Consider the following 19,014-nt stretch of genomic DNA (forward strand, 5'->3'; position numbering starts at 1 on the left):
CAAAAGGACACTTTAAGATTAGAACAATCCGTGTAGAATTGCAATTCATAAAACTACTTATGGGAGAAATAGAAGTGTTCACTGTATCAATCCAGAAAGTGTAACTCAGATTCACTTTCCTCCACAGTGAGTTTAAAATAAAGTGTGGTCTCATTGATGCAAGCTTTAAACTTGTATTGATCCACTTCAGTACCCATCCAAACCACTAGTATATCAATATTTCTCTTCCAAAACCGTGTGATCACAATAAATTATTTGAAGTGTTCCCAATATATTGTTCTTCCCAGAAACCCAAAAATAAATATGTAATGAGGAGCAATAGAGGCTGTACCTTGTATCTGAAAATAATCCTTCTAATTTAAAATAAAATGATTGTAAGAATCGATCTAGTTCACTGTCGCAATAAATCAGTAGGCTGATTATTCGGCATTCATGAAAAGTAATGTTCCATAATAAGTTATTTATTATGCGGTTTGGTTCTATAAAGACTTCCAACATCAAATGTGACGCAAAAAGAATGAGCTGGAACTGCATATTTGACAAGCAAATTGATTACATCTCTAGTATCCGCCAAAAAAACAAGGCAGTTACGAAACAATGGGTGCGATTATAAAAGTCAACAGGCTGACATAAAAACTCAGCGATTGATTGATTACCCAACACAATAGGTCTGACTGGGGGGGATTGATAAGGATTGTGTGTGGTTTTGGTAATGTATAAAATAAAAATGGGTGTTAATGGGAAATCAATCTTGAGAAACTCATATTTCACTCTGAGTAATCAATTTCCTTGCCTGTGCTTCGTTTGAGAGATTATCGCTTTCCCAATTCAAATCCGGTAATGGATCACTCATTAAAGGTTTAAAGAACTCTGTATTCCTTGATGGTCTGTGAATTTCATTTGCATAACCATCACAATTACAATCACAATAGAACCATCCTTTGCCTGCTGGTTTTATTACAATATACACTCACCTAAAGGATTATTAGGAACACCATACTAATACTGTGTTTGACCCCCTTTCGCCTTCAGAACTGCCTTAATTCTACGTGGCATTGATTCAACAAGGTGCTGAAAGCATTCTTTAGAAATGTTGGCCCATATTGATAGGATAGCATCTTGCAGTTGATGGAGATTTGTGGGATGCACATCCAGGGCACGAAGCTCCCGTTCCACCACATCCCAAAGATGCTCTATTGGGTAGAGATCTGGTGACTGTGGGGGCCAGTTTAGTACAGTGAACTCATTGTCATGTTCAAGAAACCAATTTGAAATGATTCGACCTTTGTGACATGGTGCATTATCCTGCTGGAAGTAGCCATCAGAGGATGGGTACATGGTGGTCATAAAGGGATGGACATGGTCAGAAACAATGCTCAGGTAGGCCGTGGCATTTAAACGATGCCCAATTGGCACTAAGGGGCCTAAAGTGTGCCAGGAAAACATCCCCCACACCATTACACCACCACCACCAGCCTGCACAGTGGTAACAAGGCATGATGGATCCATGTTCTCATTCTGTTTACGCCAAATTCTGACTCTACCATCTGAATGTCTCAACAGAAATCGAGACTCATCAGACCAGGCAACATTTTTCCAGTCTTCAACTGTCCAATTTTGGTGAGCTTGTGCAAATTGTAGCCTCTTTTTCCTATTTGTAGTGGAGATGAGTGGTACCCGGTGGGGTCTTCTGCTGTTGTAGCCCATCCGCCTCAAGGTTGTACGTGTTGTGGCTTCACAAATGCTTTGCTGCATACCTCGGTTGTAACGAGTGGTTATTTCAGTCAAAGTTGCTCTTCTATCAGCTTGAATCAGTCGGCCCATTCTCCTCTGACCTGTAGCATCAACAAGGCATTTTCGCCCACAGGACTGCCGCATACTGGATGTTTTTCCCTTTTCACACCATTCTTTGTAAACTCTAGAAATGGTTGTTCGTGAAAAGCCCAGTAACTGAGCAGATTGTAAAATACTCAGACCGGCCCGTCTGGCACCAACAACCATGCCACGCTCAAAATTGCTTAAATCACCTTTCTTTCCCATTCAGACATTCAGTTTGGAGTTCAGGAGATTGTCTTGACCAGGACCACACCCCTAAATGCATTGAAGCAACTGCCATGTGATTGGTTGGTTAGATAATTGCATTAATGAGAAATTGAACAGGTGTTCCTAATAATCCTTTAGGTGAGTGTATATTTTGTAATTCCTTAATTGCATTAACTTCTTGTCTAGTATCATCGGACTGCTTATGTGGTGCTTTTTGTGTAATTGAGGTATCTATATCTGTTTCTTGAAAATTATTGTATTGAAGACAAGTGCTAAATATATGAATTGATTGTAAAGTATGTTTGTCTATTACCAATGAGTGTGGCACAGGTCTTGGGGGATTTATAATGAATGCATTCATTGTGTCTTTTAAACTTTAGTCTGTGGTCTGATGGAGACATGCAAAGTGTTGAAACACATTGCAATATATGGATTACATAAAGAATACACACCAACACACACACATAAAGAGGGGTGACAAATTAAAGGAAAAACCTGAATGGGATACCCAGTGCTTTCTAAAGGAGTAAGCTGCCTCTGGTACTTGGAGACATTTTTCAATGGTTTTGCTCTGAGGTAAGCACCTCCTTGTGGAAAACCTCTTTTGTGCACAAACTCTTTCTTTTTTTAATTTAAATATTATAGGAAACTGACAATCAGTATTGCCTAAAGTCACCAACCTCTCATTTTAAATACAGCATCACCTTTGAAAACTATGCAGACGTATGTCAACAATATGTGTAATGTAGGGAGTTTTATGACGTGCTAAAATGGCAGATTATTGTTGCCTGAGGCTGTTAACCACTGAGCCATCACAGGTCAAATACAAGCTTCTACGTGAAAATACACAATACTTTTGCTTCATGGAAAATACTTTTGCTTCATACTTTTGGAATGGTATTTTATTTTATTTATTTTTTTGCAATACATCAATTGGGCAAACTGAAACTATGAAAGGCAAACAAACCCCAAGGTGTTTGGCCAGAATACTGTACACCTGTTAAATACACACCCTCTCCTGTCCTCAGGGCATGAGAAATCGCTTTCAACAGGTGCTAGACTGTTGAGTGTAGTCCCTTGTAAAGAATCGTAATTGTAAGGAGATCAATGCAATTTTGCTTTTAATCAGTGACATTGGTTTACAATCTAACCTTTAGATTGGGGAGCAGACTCCAATCCTACAGTGCTAGGGGGTCATCTGGTTTTTATTCCAGTCCTGCTCTTGGCTCCTTAATTGGTCTAATTAAATGATTAACTGAATAAATGTAAAACTCCATCTCCAGACTCATATTCAGATGGTACTGTACTTTCAGTAATCAACGTATTTTACGTTATCAGTGGTAAATCTTAAATGTTTATGTTTCACATCAAGTTATTACATTCACTGTAATAATTAAGAGCTCCTGTTAGCACAAAAACCCAGCAGACACTGTGGCCCCCCAGGACGGGAGTCTGACACCCCTGCTTTAGATCAGGTTCATTTGTGTTTAGGTCAGAGGTGATTATCAATACATACTGCTTTTCCTTGTGGATGATTTTATCATGATTGCTTGTTGTCTTGCTTTTTTGTGAGCTTTAAAGGCTGCTATAAATGATTTGATTGAATTATTAAAGCAAATGTTTTTTTTCTGAAAGCTCCCAACCTATTTGTGTATGTATGTGTGCATATATACACATCTGAGATTGTAGCACTGATATTATTTGCCTATTTCTCTACCATGCCCACACTTCTTTAGAAACAGATGCAGATTTAAGTTCTAACCTCTTCACAACACTCAGGGCTTGTCTCTCTGGGTATTAGGGATACCTTTCATTTAGCAATTGTTAACATTGTCATTATGTCATTGATCCCAATAATTCCATCAATTAAGCCATTTAGACCTAAGGTCTAATGAAAAGCTCAGAAACCCTGTGCTGCCCCACAAGGATCAGAATATCTCACCCCTACACAATGAGAAAGAGTTCTGTGCTGAACGCTTGTTTTATTATTTAACAGTGGAAAAGCTAAAAATCCACCAATTCCATGCTAATAGCATCCCCATCTGTGCTGATTGGCACGTGTGAGATACCTGACTGACTGGGTGGCAGTAACATGATATTTTGCGGAACAGGCTCAGCTGCAAATGAAATGTGTCAGTATATCCCTTATGTAATGTGCATTTGGTATAATGAAATCAAAAGTAGACAGACATACTTAACTGATTTGAACTATTCCCAGAGGGCATGTATATATGTGTGTGTGTGTGTGTGTGTGTATATATATATATATATATATATATATACACACACACACACACATATATATATATATATATATATATATATATATATATATATATATATATATATATATATATATATGGTACTGTGCAAAAGTTTTAGGCAGGTGTGCATAAATGCTGTAAAGTATGAATGCTTTCAAAAATAGACATGTTTATATTTTTCAACTAAATGCAAAGTGAGTGAACAGAAGAAAAATCTAAATCAAATCCATATTTGGTGTGACCACCCTTTGCCTTCAAAGCAGCATCAGTTCTTCTAGATACACTTGTACAAAGTCAAGGAAACTTAGTGCAGCAAATGAAAGACACATCATGCTTACTTCCCTTCACAATCGGAAGATGTCCAACAGTGCCATCAGCTCAGAATTAGCAGAAAATGGTGGGACCCTGGTACACCCAACTACTGTCTGGAGAAGTCTGCTCAGAAGCAACTGAGGCTGCCTAAATCCACAGAAGAACTGTGGTTAGTTCTCCAAGATGTTTGGGCCAACCTACCTGCCGAGTTCCTTCAAAAACTGTGTGCAAGTGTACCTAGAAGAAGTGTGTGTGTGTGGTCAGAGATTTGCCTCTACTCTAATGCTAGCTGAAGGATTCATATCTAATGGATACAGTTTATCCTCTCAGTTGCTATATTTATTTTTACATACTGTCTGCTTATGAGGTGGTCGAACTAGGCACAACGCACTGACAGTGTCACCACTTGGTTTCATCCTCAGGGGGACAAAGTACCTTCCATTCTTTGCCCTCCTCAATTTTCTAAATGATAGTCTGTAAATAACAATAAAAAAGATTGCACTCTATATTCCCAATGGACTTTGCATTTGAAGTGGTAGTAGATAACGAGCAGATGTATGCAATTAATTTTCCAGTCATTTTAGCTTAACTGTGGTAGGTCGGTGCTTGAGTTTGGATATTATTTTTCTGTCTAAATAATATGCTGTGCGATGTGAACTGTTGCACCAACTATAGCTATTGTTTCTGAGGAAGTGCTGTAGGAGAGCAGATTGTTGTTAAAGCTCAGTGTAGGCCCTGCAGAGGCCTCCAATCCACAGACACGCCACAATCATTTCCCGAGTGAGCTCTGAGTAGTTTACACAGGGGTGCTGGTTTTAGTGGAAATTGAAAACAGTGTGTGTGTATGGGGTCGTCTAATTAGCTACATCAGTGGAGAATCACAAAGTCAACACAACAGACTTTATAGATGTAGATTATTTAATAGTGGATTTACTGTTGTGTAGATGTATTCACCTCCCCCCCACCACCTTTTTTTTATCTTGTTGCTATTATTATACACTTGAATGACAGCTGCATGGTCTACATTAATACTCCCTGCTCTAGTGTACCCAATTGTTACCTCTCTTCCCAGTCCCTGCAGTGTATGTGCATTAAGCCTTATCCCTAGATCTTTAACCTCTCTACACTATGCCACTTGCACTAGATAGTATTTCTTACCCGAAACAAATCTTCTGTCAGTTTTCTTCTTTTGATTTTCTCGATTTCATTCGGCTCTGCCATGCGTGAAAGGTATCCCACTAGAAAATCTGCTTTTTGGGTTCTGTGAGTTGGCAGTGTTTTTTCATTTGTGTGCCAAATTTCCAATTGCTCAGGGATTGTTGTGCTGTCGGTCCCTTTTTATGCACACCTAACCTGAGGTGTTAGCTACAGTTGGCTACCATGCATGTATCACTGCTGGAATGCAAAATGAACCCAACAGTGGCTGACCCTTCTGCACGGTACATAAACCTGAAAAAACTAAAAGGAAAATAAACAATTACACAATCCACCTCCTTTTTCGTGGGTGCTTTGAACACGATACAAGCAGTCTGATACATTCTGTACTGATATTAAATATTTAACTAGTAAACGAAACAAACTCAAAAAATATTACAACGCAGTTATCCTCTTGGCCAGCGCTACTTCCTGTGTCAGGTTGCATTTAAGGTCTCCTTCGCAGCACTAATGAACATGACTTTTCCCCCGCACATAGCCTGCCAGAGACAGGTAGAGGTGACGATAAAGAGGAACGCAGGAGACAACAGCCGGCGCTCTTTTCATTAACTGCACAAGGTGAACTGTCTGCATTGAAGTGGGGATGGATGAGTCACACTCTCTCACACATAAATAAGGCACAAAGATACTGAAACAAAAGCAACTGGCAGAACAGAGAAAAGCTTCCCTTGAACACCACAAAAAAAAGAATATTTCCACAGGCCTCGTTTATGTTCCCTACCACGGTGAGTAAGGTCTGCAACACGACATGGGTCGAACCACGGAAGTTTCTGGTTTCTATTCCAGCCACAATGTCAACTAGGTATTAGTGTACTGAGTCAGGAATATCAGGATCCTGAACCACGCTGGCTGAATACAATAACACGACCTGACAGAGCGGGGCAATCGAGGACTGGGACAGGAAACCACTGCAGTGCAATGCAGTCATCATTTAGAAGTCACCAGGGGTCACTCTCAGTCAGCTTGTTTGTTTGTTTGTATGGCTGTCGGTTATGATTAAGTCAATCTGATCGTCACAGACATAGCAACCCAGCGTGTCCTCTACAGTGTGTGGCTGCACGTGCGCAAGGGTTAGGGTGAGACAAGGGCTCTTCAAACCTTGATTCAGCAGGTTTGCTACACGAGTTCATTGCGTCAAGGAGCAGAGACCTGGAAAATCACGCAATGCTAACAATTATTTCTGCATCTATTAGCATGTACAATTCTGTGAAAGAGTTTCCTCCCATCAGCACTCATCCATTCAAAATAGATTAATTACCAAAACATATTTTCCCCAGATACCTATGTAGACGCAGTATTTGTCAATTAATGAAACGGATGTAATTTAATAATTACTAGAACGGCTATGCCAAAGTCCATATTATTTATTTATTGGCATATTAACCCCATCAAATCTGTCTGGGATTATATGCATGGCAGCAATGGTGTGTTGTGTAAGGAGTCTGGTACAATACACAAGAACTAATCACAACTTAGTGATGTGGCCAAGGAGAACCTACACAATACTGATTATATATATCATCATTATCATAATCTTCAACCTATGATTCCACTGCTGGATGAAGGCCAAGAAGTTTCCCATTCTTTCGATCTATAGCTTCTCTTTTCCATCTCATTCCTGCAAAGTTGATTAGATATATAGTTATGTGATCTTATCAGTTAGTATTTTGGTTTACATTAGTTATTTATGTATTTTTATTAATTTATAATATATTCAACATTACTGATACCAGAATTTGACTAAATACAATACATAGTTATATAAGAGTGTAAATGTATTCACTGTAATGCAGCCCAGTTGGATCTCACTTGATAGGTTCCTTCAACAAATGCCTGGATGCAATTTTGGGATAAGTACATAAAAAACAAAAAAAACCAGTGTGTAATCTGCTGTTAATGGAGGACTTGGCAAACCAGATAAATCTCTGTCTTACTCTTCTTAAGAAAATTAAATGCAAGCTTTCGGAGGGACTGCATTTCCTACCTGGCCAATGATCGGTTGGGAATGGTTTCGAACACTATTTGCTCACTGTTATTTTAATTCAGGCTTTAAGGACCCTCTACTTCGCAGAACCTCCCTGCCTGAACTAGCTGTTTCAACCATATCTCTGGGCAGATAATAAAACTGTTACAGCAGTTATATATTACGATTTCACTATCCTAGTTAACACTACAAAGACCATAAAGATATGACAATACAGGTATGGTCCAAAAAACAAATGGTGTACAAGTCTATAACACATAAACGTCTATTGATATTTCAAGAGTGCAAATACTATAGTCTTCATTTAGTTTAGTTTAGTTTTGTTAGTACAATACCCCAATAAAACAGTGTCCTTTTGCATGTCAAAATAATTCACATCACACAGTTATTAATTAATGAACTTGTAACTGAAATCCCCCCCGGGCAACACTGATTGTATTTACATCTGACCATTAATTCTGACATATCTGGTGATATGTTAAGAGTTAGTAAAGGAGCTTAATTAAACTGTGCTTGTATTTCAATGTGTTGTTTTAGTTTTTTTATTTGTTGACCATTGCTGCAGCTTTGAGAAAACTAAAGATTCTAGCTGATTGGACAAAGTATATTGCAGTATCTCTATGGGTCTATTATACCAACCAAGTCACTGGATTTTGGGTTTGTTTTATAGAGATTAAACCTTTGGCGAACATTTGTGATGTTTTTATTTTTGTTATAATTTAAAATATGATGCTCAGGTGAGCAGAATTAGTCACCATCACATGAAGGTATAATCATATTTAAAACATAATTAACAACAACTCTTTGGTATCTAAACAGAAATCCATGCAAAGCCACGATGACAACCCTCTCTGTAGCATTGCAGTCTGTAACGGTTTGACATTGATTTGACATTTCCTTCCGTTGTATTACAAGTTGTTTTCCTTTGCACAGGCGTCAGTGCTGTCCTTCACAGTATTTAGCTTGGCTGTCTTTAAGGTTTGACCTGCATTGTTTCATTTAGGCCCTAACAATTGGACTAATTGTTCATTGAAAATCAACATCACTTCTTTATCCAACCCACACAGTCCCTTTCCCTCCTACACACTCGGCCCCAGTGCTCGTGCCCGGCCCAGAAAGCACACAAGTATCTGTTAACTGAAAGAGTGCAAGAGACTGGAATCATAAAGCTTTATAACCAGCCTATGACCAATAATGAACTAGTATAGTAAGCAGCATTTAAGTGTCTGAAACACCATGTCAACTTATAGGTGTTAATTAATAATAATAATAATTCTATAACATTGCAACAGGTGTTCTATTATATTTTATACTTCTAGACACATTTCAGGGTCCCTGCAGGCTTATTTATGGAAACGTGATAGAAAGTTGTGCTGTTTTATTATGTCTACTGCTTGGGCCAGTTTAACTCACTGAGGGCCGCAGTGTGAGTTGGTTTTCATTCCATTTGAGCCATTTATTACACAATCAAACTAACAAATTCAACCATTTTCTCTTCAAAGTGTTAGTGTTTTAAAGTGTACTATGGAGCTGAGCTGGATTGCAGCCCTCCAGCACTAGAAGAGAGCAGTGTATTACTCTGTATAACTCAATACAACGCCGCTATGAGGATCATTTCAGAATCCTTGTATCGCTTTATGAAATCCAAACAATAATTGCACAGTACAATTTAAAAACCACAGTCTTCTGATATAGTGTTTTTGTTTGTTTACTGTGAAGTGCTGCAGGAAGCAGAGCGAGCAGTGTGATGAAGCTCTGAAATGGATCAAAGTCCCGTATACATTTTTGAGGTCTACATTCTGTTCTGTTTTGCTGACATGTGACATTTATCCTCTTCAAACAGACACTTGAGCGATTGAGCTGCTCCCTTTTTCATGGTCATTAGAGGCATAATTACCAAACATTTTTCTGGAAAGAAAAAAATCCAAATAAAACCAACATAAAAATCAAGTGGGTGATACAATGACTGAGAAAGTGGGTCCTGCTGCTGATTACGAATACTGCAGGACAACTTGGGTACATATTCCCTGTTACACTGCCGAATGATCATTCTTGGCTTTTTACACTAAGGGGTCTTGTAGTTTGAGTGAATTCATATGATAAAACAGACCTATATCAGAGTATCATATCATATCAGAGTGCAGCTGTAAGGGTGGTGGTGACCTTAATAAAAGTTTATACATTAACTCTCATCTTTACTGCAATGTGGAGAACTGCACTTTCTCCAAAAATGTAAATAGCTTTTCTTACTTGCATTGCATTCTTTCAATCACTTTATTTTTTCCTCTTTTTTGCTTTCTTTCTCCCTAACTCATAATTGGAAACCCATTGGCCCGGCGACAACTCTATCTCAAATGTAGAGTCTTTATCAGCCCTTTTTCCTGACCGTGTCGAGACCTGATTTTGCTGTTGTCCTTCTAACAGATAGCCTGATGCAAAGCTGGTAGGCAGTTCTGCGTGTGATTAGGGGGGTGGGGTTGGGGGGAGATTAATGTAGCTCTCTATTTTTCTTTCCCAGAACCTTATCAGTGCCACTATGTGTGTGTGTGCGTGTGCGTGTGTGTGCATAGTGCATTTCCACGTGTCTATGTCCATGCCAGTCTAAATTACGCTCCCCTTCCTGACGAGATGTCTGCGACCGAGTCCAAGATAGAACTATGCAACATGTCCACTGTTTCCATCGCTGAACCAGATAAGGAGAAAGTTAGCTTCCACCTGAAGCCCAACTGGTATGAGAAGTATGCCCAGCCCTGCATTGCTGAGCTCCTGGGATCAGCGCTGTTCATCTTCGTGGGCTGCTCCTCGGTCATCGAGAATGTGGAGAGCACGGGGAGGCTGCAGCCCGCTTTGGCCCATGGTTTGGCGCTGGCCATCGTCATCGCTGTCCTGGGGGAAATCAGGTACAGAGAAAGAGACTAGACTCAAAAGAGACAGGACAGCAAATGTGTGCAGGTCTATTGGTAGGCTTGGTACTTTTCAATGCTGATCTTCTTCTCTCCACACCTGCATTTAAAGGTATTTGTTATCAATTCCTCATCATTAAAAGGAAACTCAATAAGGTGATACAGAGCAATGCATCCATTCAAAGTTATGTAATTTGTCAGCTTTGGACTGAAAATAAAGACTTATTGAGAGTTAATCTCTTTAGCCGAGTTGTTTTGAAGAATAGATCAATATTTTTAACGGTTGCCTGATAGAGGGCAAGCGATATCTGGAAAAGTTGCTCTTTTTCCTCTGTGATGAAATCAACCTTTTGAGTTATTAAGAACAAAATGCAATCAAATGGATATTAACATCTTTGTAGAAAGCATTTGTGATTCTCTTTAAAAATATATAAATATAAATTCATATCAATTAGGGCTTGCTAGTGCAAGATTACCCATCCAGTGAAACAAATGCATAATCTTTAGTGGGATCTTAGTTATTAATTGCCTCTATATGCTTAAAAATTTATCTTCATGATCAGTTTGGCTTCTTTGCTATTTTCATTCAAAGCCTGGTGTAACTGGTAAACGATATCTCATCTGAGCTATCAGGTGCATGCCGGGGCAATATTAAAATAGTGCAATTATTATCTTTTTTCGTTCATGCAGAATACCATCCATAAATGTAAATTTAATGTTCTGTTTTGTTATTCCAGTCTAGATCGAACTCAGTATATCATGTAGTTAATCGCTCTGTTCAATTAAGTTTTATTCAGATCGGAGGCATTTAGAAAAATCTCAAGAGACAAAAAATAAAGGGAAATTATTCTCTCTCTTGGAGTAAGATTAAAGTTCAACCTGATATAAGATCTCTGTGCTCCACTAATGACTGTTTTTACATTCACTAAATTTAAAGACAGACTTCTTAACTTCTTCTCAAGTTGATTTGAAATTATTTAAAAAGTGATGTTTGTATATTTACACACATGCACACACACACATTATATATAAATATTCAATATTCAATATACACACATGCACAAATCCCTTTGATATGATCTGTATATTATTGCTATCAAAATATTTAAACTACAGAGGAAAATGATCTAGCCGCATGGACAATCTTGCGACAAACAAAATAATCAAAATAATCATTATTTACATAGCAAATTGTGAACCTTGGCAAAACAATTACTTGAGCTGTGCGTTTCTGTCTGTTCATTCCAGTGCTTTAGTGCAGGTTGTAATCATGAGGACTCTCTCACTCTCTCTCAGTGGGGGGCACTTCAACCCAGCAGTGTCCCTGTCTGTCTACCTGATCGGGGGTCTCAACATAATCCTGCTGCTGCCCTACATGGTGGCCCAGTGCTGTGGCGGGCTGCTCGGAGCTGGTCTGGCTATGGTAAGGACTGAACTTTACCCCCAAAAACAACACATCCTCGAAAAACAGTTCCCATTAAGGTGTATTGGGCACTGCTCATAAGTAACACAACAGTAAACTAATGTGTCAACAGTATGAGACGCAGTTTTCATACTACAGTAATAGCTTATCCATCATTCCATCTGATTTTACAACAGTTTTACTAGTGCCTAACAGGTTCAAACAAACTACTAACTAGCTTCATACAGTTATTGTTTTGTACTAAATTATTTCCAACAATCTGATATAAAAAGCTGTTCCTATCATCTTAGAACATAAGTCAACGGAGACTGGGTCAGTAAGCAGGTCCAGAAAATGCAACTGTTTTAAGGACTGTGCTGGGCATACTGAGTTATTGAGCTGTTGTTACTCTATTCACAGTTTCATTTACATCCTAAAATGCCACCCAATCTGTTATTGTCCAGTATCTGAGCTGCAATGTCATTCTGAACCCTGTGTTAGAACCATATATACACAGAAGTCCAGAACTCAGCCAGACCACTACTGTTTCTTAGTAAAACCAAAGGAGAAGGGGGGCTTCACATAAGACATATCATATAAACTCCAGGAGGCACCGTCTTTTGATTTTGTTTTCACCTGGATTGTGCTACCAGCACGGTGGAAGTACTGTGAATTTGCATATTTATAAATTCCTGAATAGTGGGTCCTGGCAGGTGGAAATGTCAACAAGAACCTGGAGGTTTTAGGTGACTTGAGGGCATTATAAACATCGTATTGTATTTGGCACGCGTTCATAAGTACTTTCCTGTACTTTCACTAGTGTTTATGATGCGCTGTCATTCTTTAGAAGTCATATAGTTTGCCCAGTCTTTGTCACCACAGACCAAAGTCAAACATTGTAGTTGCAAAAACACAGCAATCAATACCTTTCGAAACTTATTCTCCCAGTGTAGAGCAGCGAAGTGCACAGGGCATTCAGAACTGTGGCAATGAAAAAGCTGGAGTCTGGGAGCTGATGCTGATGCTCTGACAGCAGGGCTGGGAAGTAAGTGCTCTAATGCCTCTGAAACTGGTGACTGAAAGTACTTACTCTGTCTAACTCTTTGCATGTATCAGACGAGATGTTAGACTGAACTTTTCCGTTGGTCATTAGAGAGCCCAGACCTCCATTCTCCAGAGTCAGGGAGCTAAGTTTGGAATCCTGATTGGATTCTAATTCAGTCTGGCCTACCTAACTTTCTAACTCTCATATTTCTGCACAGGGGTGAGCTGGGGCACAATAGCTAGCAATCCAAGGGGGGATAGTGAGTCCCTTCAGACCTGAAAGTACTTTTGGGATGTTATATTAACAAGAAGCCCAGAGTCTCCTTAAGCACGAGAGCTAAACTCACAGCTACATAGTAATTGGACCAAAGTGCTCCTGTTGTGTCATCTCTGCATCAGTGTAGGAGGACAAGGCGGACGACCAGTTGTTTGCTTTGCCCAATGTTAACTACAATAGTTTATGTTACTGAATGCCCAAAGTCAAGCCCTGACAAAGGCTGCCCTGTGAGCCAAAATAAACATGCAGTTACTATCTGGAAAAATTATAAGTAAGTTCCTTGTGATCTCTACATTGATTCACTGGGGATTGTAATGGGGAAAACGGGTGTGGGGGGGGATTATACAGGCTGGGGAGGGAGGGCCATAGACTGTGCATCTGTCACTGTGCACTAATTGCAGCAAGGAATCTGTAACAACTTCTCCTGTGGTGGAAGAAAGTTTTGGAGTCGGGAGTTCTAATCAGAATTTATTACGTGCACGGGAAGAACAGCAGTCAAACACAACTCAAAAGATTTAAGGCTGGTATAACACTGTTCTTCAAAAGTTTTAAGACAGAACAAAGCTTTTATACCCCCTCTGGGACATACACCCAAGGGGCCTTAACATTTTACAAACAGTGTTTGAATGGTCATTTCTAATAACTAGCAGTGATTTCATTGGCATTCTAAACTAAGCCTTCCCATCTCATCAATATTATAATCAATACTCATGAATAATAAGCATTAACCTCTACATTGCCAATTGTATTAGAAGGTACTTTGCAGTTAATACGTTGCAAGAAAGGAATGTGAGCTGCTGATAACAAAGTTAGGAGTAACGGCACACCAAGGACAAAGGCAGGATAGGATTTCTATATTTTTCCCCCACACTCCCTCCTTTTATGCAATACTAAAACCCCTGCTGGTGACATTTAATGCTTTTGCACAATTTACATTGTAGGCAGCCCAGGGATAAAAGTCTTGTTGTTTCGCCATATTGTTAAAGTGGGAGCTGCCTTTTTCAAATCCCCTCCCAAAAAAGCATGTTGTGCTACATCATTATTATTATTATTAATAATAATAATAATAATAATAATAATAATAATAATAATAATATTATTATTATTATTATTATTATTATTATTATTATTTATTATTATTTATTTATTATTATTATTTATTTATTAGCAGTCCCCCTTATCCAGGGTAACTTACAAAATATAAGCGCAATACAAAGTGCAAGAATTCAGTGCAGTTCAAGGCATAAAACATACTACAAATTCCAATTTGCATTACACACTGTTGCTACTGAAAGGCCCCCGACCATCACTGTCATGTAACCCAATCACTCCCCTTTTTTTTTTTTTTTTAAACCCTGGATAGGACTACTCTGCATGTCTATGTGAACCCAGAGGACAAATTCAAATCCTGTTATGCCTATAATTTGCTGACATAAACAATTGCGGGTTATGTTAAAAAACAAAGAAACAAAAATAATTGAAGGGACTGCGGTTGAAAAACATTCCACCAGAAAAATAGCAAGAGGGGAAGAGAATGTTAGAGTGAAGTTTATGACTGCTGTGGTCGAGATTACACTAACAGAGCAGGCATAACTGGAGCAGAAATAGTTAACGTAGAAAAGAGTTTGTCCTTTCTCCACTTGTCACTGATTGTACTTTCAAAGTCCACATTCCTCCACATTGTTTTGAATCAAGAGTTTTATTTTTGCCCAACACTGGAAAACACATGCATTTTATTATGGTCAATGGTCTTAAATTCTGTATCATTTGTATCTGTACCAGGCATCAAAGCTAAATATTTAGTTTTGTTGGAGTGTGTTAAAGTTTAATTGTATTATGGAAGTGTTTATACAGCAGGCTAGAGATAACCTCTCTCTAACGTTACAAACAATAATAATAAACAGTTTCATAAGAGGAAACCACATGTAAAATGGCGTGATATTGTCCCATAAGATTTTCCAGCATTCTCATCCAAAACCACAGAGTGAAGTAACCTGTGGGGGTTATACTATACTATACTATACTATACTATATCATACATGGCTTGTATTCAAGACATTATTGTGTAATAAATTACAGGGAGCTGCAAAGAGGGTCAGGTAGAATTGATTTAATTACAAACATTACAGTGCCGCTGAAATAAAGTAGAAGATGCCACCAAAAATAAGCAGAAGGATTTCAATAAGACACGCTTCAAGGGGGAACATATGGCGCTGAGTAATCCTACTTATTAACCTTGGCTAGCTGACAATATGTCTCCTGCCAGACTCTGTAGTGACCAGCACTGCAGAGACCAGCAGCAACTTAGAAACAAAATGCATTCCCGTCTGCCCTGCGTTGTCTTGCTCCGTGTGTGAAATTATTATTTTTCCAGTTTATGAATACTTTGGTAAAGGAACTGTATTACTGGGCATCACTAGTCACAGCAGCGCAAATTTTTCCTGAAGATGTGTTAAGAAATGTGTTTAATGCTCTCTTTTAAATCCTGATAAAAGAGATTACATTTATACACCAGATAAGAGGTATTGCAATGACTGGAAATTCTGCTCTGTGATTGGCTGGTTTCTCCGCTGTGATTTACAGTCATTTGGAAACACCTGAATGTCCTTTAGATCTCAAGCACAAGTCTCTGTTGTCTCTGGATTCAACAAATTAATGTGTTCCCGGTCTTTTAGACACTGCGGGTTTATGCGTGGCCTATAACACTAACAGATTGGGGCTCTTGGGGTTGGATATTCCTGTCTAAAAAGAAAACAAAAACAGGGACACTACTTGTATTTTCATACAAGGGGACATCAGAGGCTCCTTCTGATATTAAATCTATTTCTCCCCCCTCCCCCAAGGCTATCTCAACACCAGTGAGTTATGACAACGCCACGGGCGGTGCTTTCAATGTGGTCAAGAGCAACGAGCAGATTTACGCGGCCATCATTGCAGAGATAGTGATGACTCTGTTCCTGACCATGGTGGTGTGCATGGGCGCCGTCAATGGAAAGAGCCGCAGCCCCCTGGCCCCCCTGTGTATCGGCCTGACTGTGGCCGCCGACATCCTGGCAGGGTAAGGTGCCGAGGCCCGCGCCGACACAGTGACGCAAAACCCTGTCCACCAGGCTTGGGCTTAACATAGGGGGTTGGCAAGGCCTGGTCCCAGAGAAATGTAAAATACACAACGGTCCATTTACACAAAGCTTAGAACATGGGTGCTGGGAAATTCACAGATTGAGGGAAAGGCCTGGGTGAACATGACCAAATATCCTATGGGAAGGAATCCTAACTTCAGCCTGACAGAAACTTATACTATTACGCATGTGCACTTTATGATAAGTGGAATCCTGAATCACTGATCCTTTACCTTCCTGGCAACACAAGGTTTTTGTTTTATCTATCATCTGCTTTTTGTATGCGCCGAGACTTAATAGACTCTTGCATTGCGGTGTTTCAGAGGGGCTGCGTCCGGTGCCTGTATGAACCCTGCCCGTGCATTTGGGCCAGCTGTTGTGGCAAACTACTGGGACTACCACTGGATCTACTGGGTGGGGCCCATGGCTGGGGCCCTGTTCACTGCCTTCTTCATAAGGTAAGGCACCCTGTGTAAAGATAACCTGTGTATCATATGGCACATGTTCACAGTTCACATATGTGGAGCCCTTTGTTTAATATCAACATGTAATTAAATCCCCATTCCATTTCTGGAAATACATTATGAAGTCATCAAACCTGGGGATCAATACGCAAACAACAGATCTATGCTCATTAGATTCAGTGGTTGAACTCTGAACTTGTACTTGCACTCGTGCTCTGCCTGGCATCCCCTTGTGTTTCACATCACCTCCAGGGTCCTAAACCCGACACACACTCCATTATTGGGCTGCAGTTGTGACATTGTGCTGCAAAGAATGCTTGTTTGATAAACTGGACAAATACAGCAGAAATTATACTACGGGAGAAGGAGTTACACTGCAGGAGTCTGATGTGAGATCCATGAGTCGACAGCTATGCAGGCCCTTAGCAATCAGCCTAGCCCTTAATCCCTTGTGGGCACAATAGCACCCTCTGGGGGAGAAAAGATGCCACTACAGCCAGCATCCACCATTTAAGAATTCACCAATCTAGTAGGAGATATGGGCGATTGTAATGACAATTGCACAATATCTACAGAATGACTTTAATTGCAAGTGATAATGGTATATGCAGTGGTACAGAATCAGATACCAGAAGACTTGTGGAGTTGGGGAGGGATCCTTATGTCTTTAATTGACAGTTCACAATGGAGATAGTTCCCTGCAACCTTTCATGGCCTACAGATGGGAGACTGATAATATATCCAGCTCAAGACAATTATTATTATTTCTTTCTTATCAGACACCCTTGTCCAGGGTGACTTACAAAACAATATACTGAAACCCCTTCCTTTGTCAATAATACATACTGCTTTTGTGTATAAAGTCAAAGGTGTTGTGGCATCCTCCTAAAAGCAGTATGTCATGACACGAGCACAGTAAAGTGTAGGCACCTACATCAGGTAGCGGTGCAGTAACCCAGGGACACAAACTGTGGAATGCCATGGCAAAGTAGAGAAAATGGGACATCTGGCACATTACCAAACCAATTTGTAAATGTTCATATATCCCGCTTTTTACTCTCTTCAGATGTGTCTAAATATTGTTTTCTTACATTTGTAGACTGCTGTTGGGTGACAGTAAAATCCGTATCCTTCTCAAGTGATCCTTGTCGAGCCGACGACCTGCAGCCCCATGTCCACAGGCCTTTTTCTACCTCTGCTGCTCCCGTCTTCTGCTGAAATATGATTCACGCCTGCTGGATGATCCACGCCTACCTCTTTCCCTAAATACACTGACTGCAGACCCCTCGGAAAAGGCCGGCGAAAACCTTTCAAAACTGCGTTTCAACCACAGATTTCACACGCGAAGTGTTGGAAAGTGCACCTTGGGGGATGATTGTCCTGAAAGCCTTTTTCTATAAATGATTGTAGCTTTTTTTTTTTTTTTTTCGCCTTGCATAGGGAATCCTTCCAGCATTTAAAACAAACAAAGGCAAAAATCAATCAAGGGCTTTGTTACTCACATAGATATTCCTACACAATCAATAGATTTTAAGACAGAGACTCTATTGATGTGCAGCTTCTGACTGTGCACTCCAGTCTTCCCTCTTTCATCAGTTTCTATCCTGCCTGGCTTCCGAATTCTCAGAAGTCCGATGCAGGCACCGGGATCATTTCTCTCTGCATCTGTGAAGACCCATAAGGAATGACTGCATTGTGGAATGGCTCGCCTCGCAATGTTTTTTTTTCTTGTTTTATATATTATATATATATATATATATATATATATATATATAAATAAATAAATGTACATATTTAAATACAAATATTTTATTTAAAACATTGCAAAGTCTCCTGTATTTTATGTTGTTGTTATTATTATTACAGATAACTGTTCCTCTGGAAAAGAGCGATTTTGAAATTCTGTACAAATATTTAACCAGGGTATATAAACAGTTCCCCCACTTCCTCAAGTACCAGCGTTTGAATCATTTCTGATTCTTCGCAA

At 39.5% G+C, this 19,014-nt stretch overlaps 1 protein-coding gene across 1 annotated transcript; it reads left to right on the plus strand.

The window, feature by feature from the left end:
* Positions 1 to 10,423: 10,423 nt before the first annotated feature.
* Positions 10,424 to 18,797, plus strand: aqp8a.1 (aquaporin 8a, tandem duplicate 1). The gene is made up of 5 exons (XM_066689583.1): positions 10,424 to 10,718; positions 12,018 to 12,144; positions 16,288 to 16,502; positions 16,887 to 17,021; positions 18,127 to 18,797. The coding sequence occupies exons 1-5, from the start codon at positions 10,447 to 10,449 to the stop codon at positions 18,167 to 18,169; spliced, it is 792 nt and encodes a 263-aa protein (XP_066545680.1). The 5' UTR covers positions 10,424 to 10,446; the 3' UTR covers positions 18,170 to 18,797.
* Positions 18,798 to 19,014: the final 217 nt, after the last annotated feature.

Source organism: Amia ocellicauda, chromosome 17, assembly GCF_036373705.1.
Source record: "Amia ocellicauda isolate fAmiCal2 chromosome 17, fAmiCal2.hap1, whole genome shotgun sequence".
In the NCBI taxonomy this organism is placed as follows: Eukaryota; Metazoa; Chordata; class Actinopteri; order Amiiformes; family Amiidae; genus Amia; species Amia ocellicauda.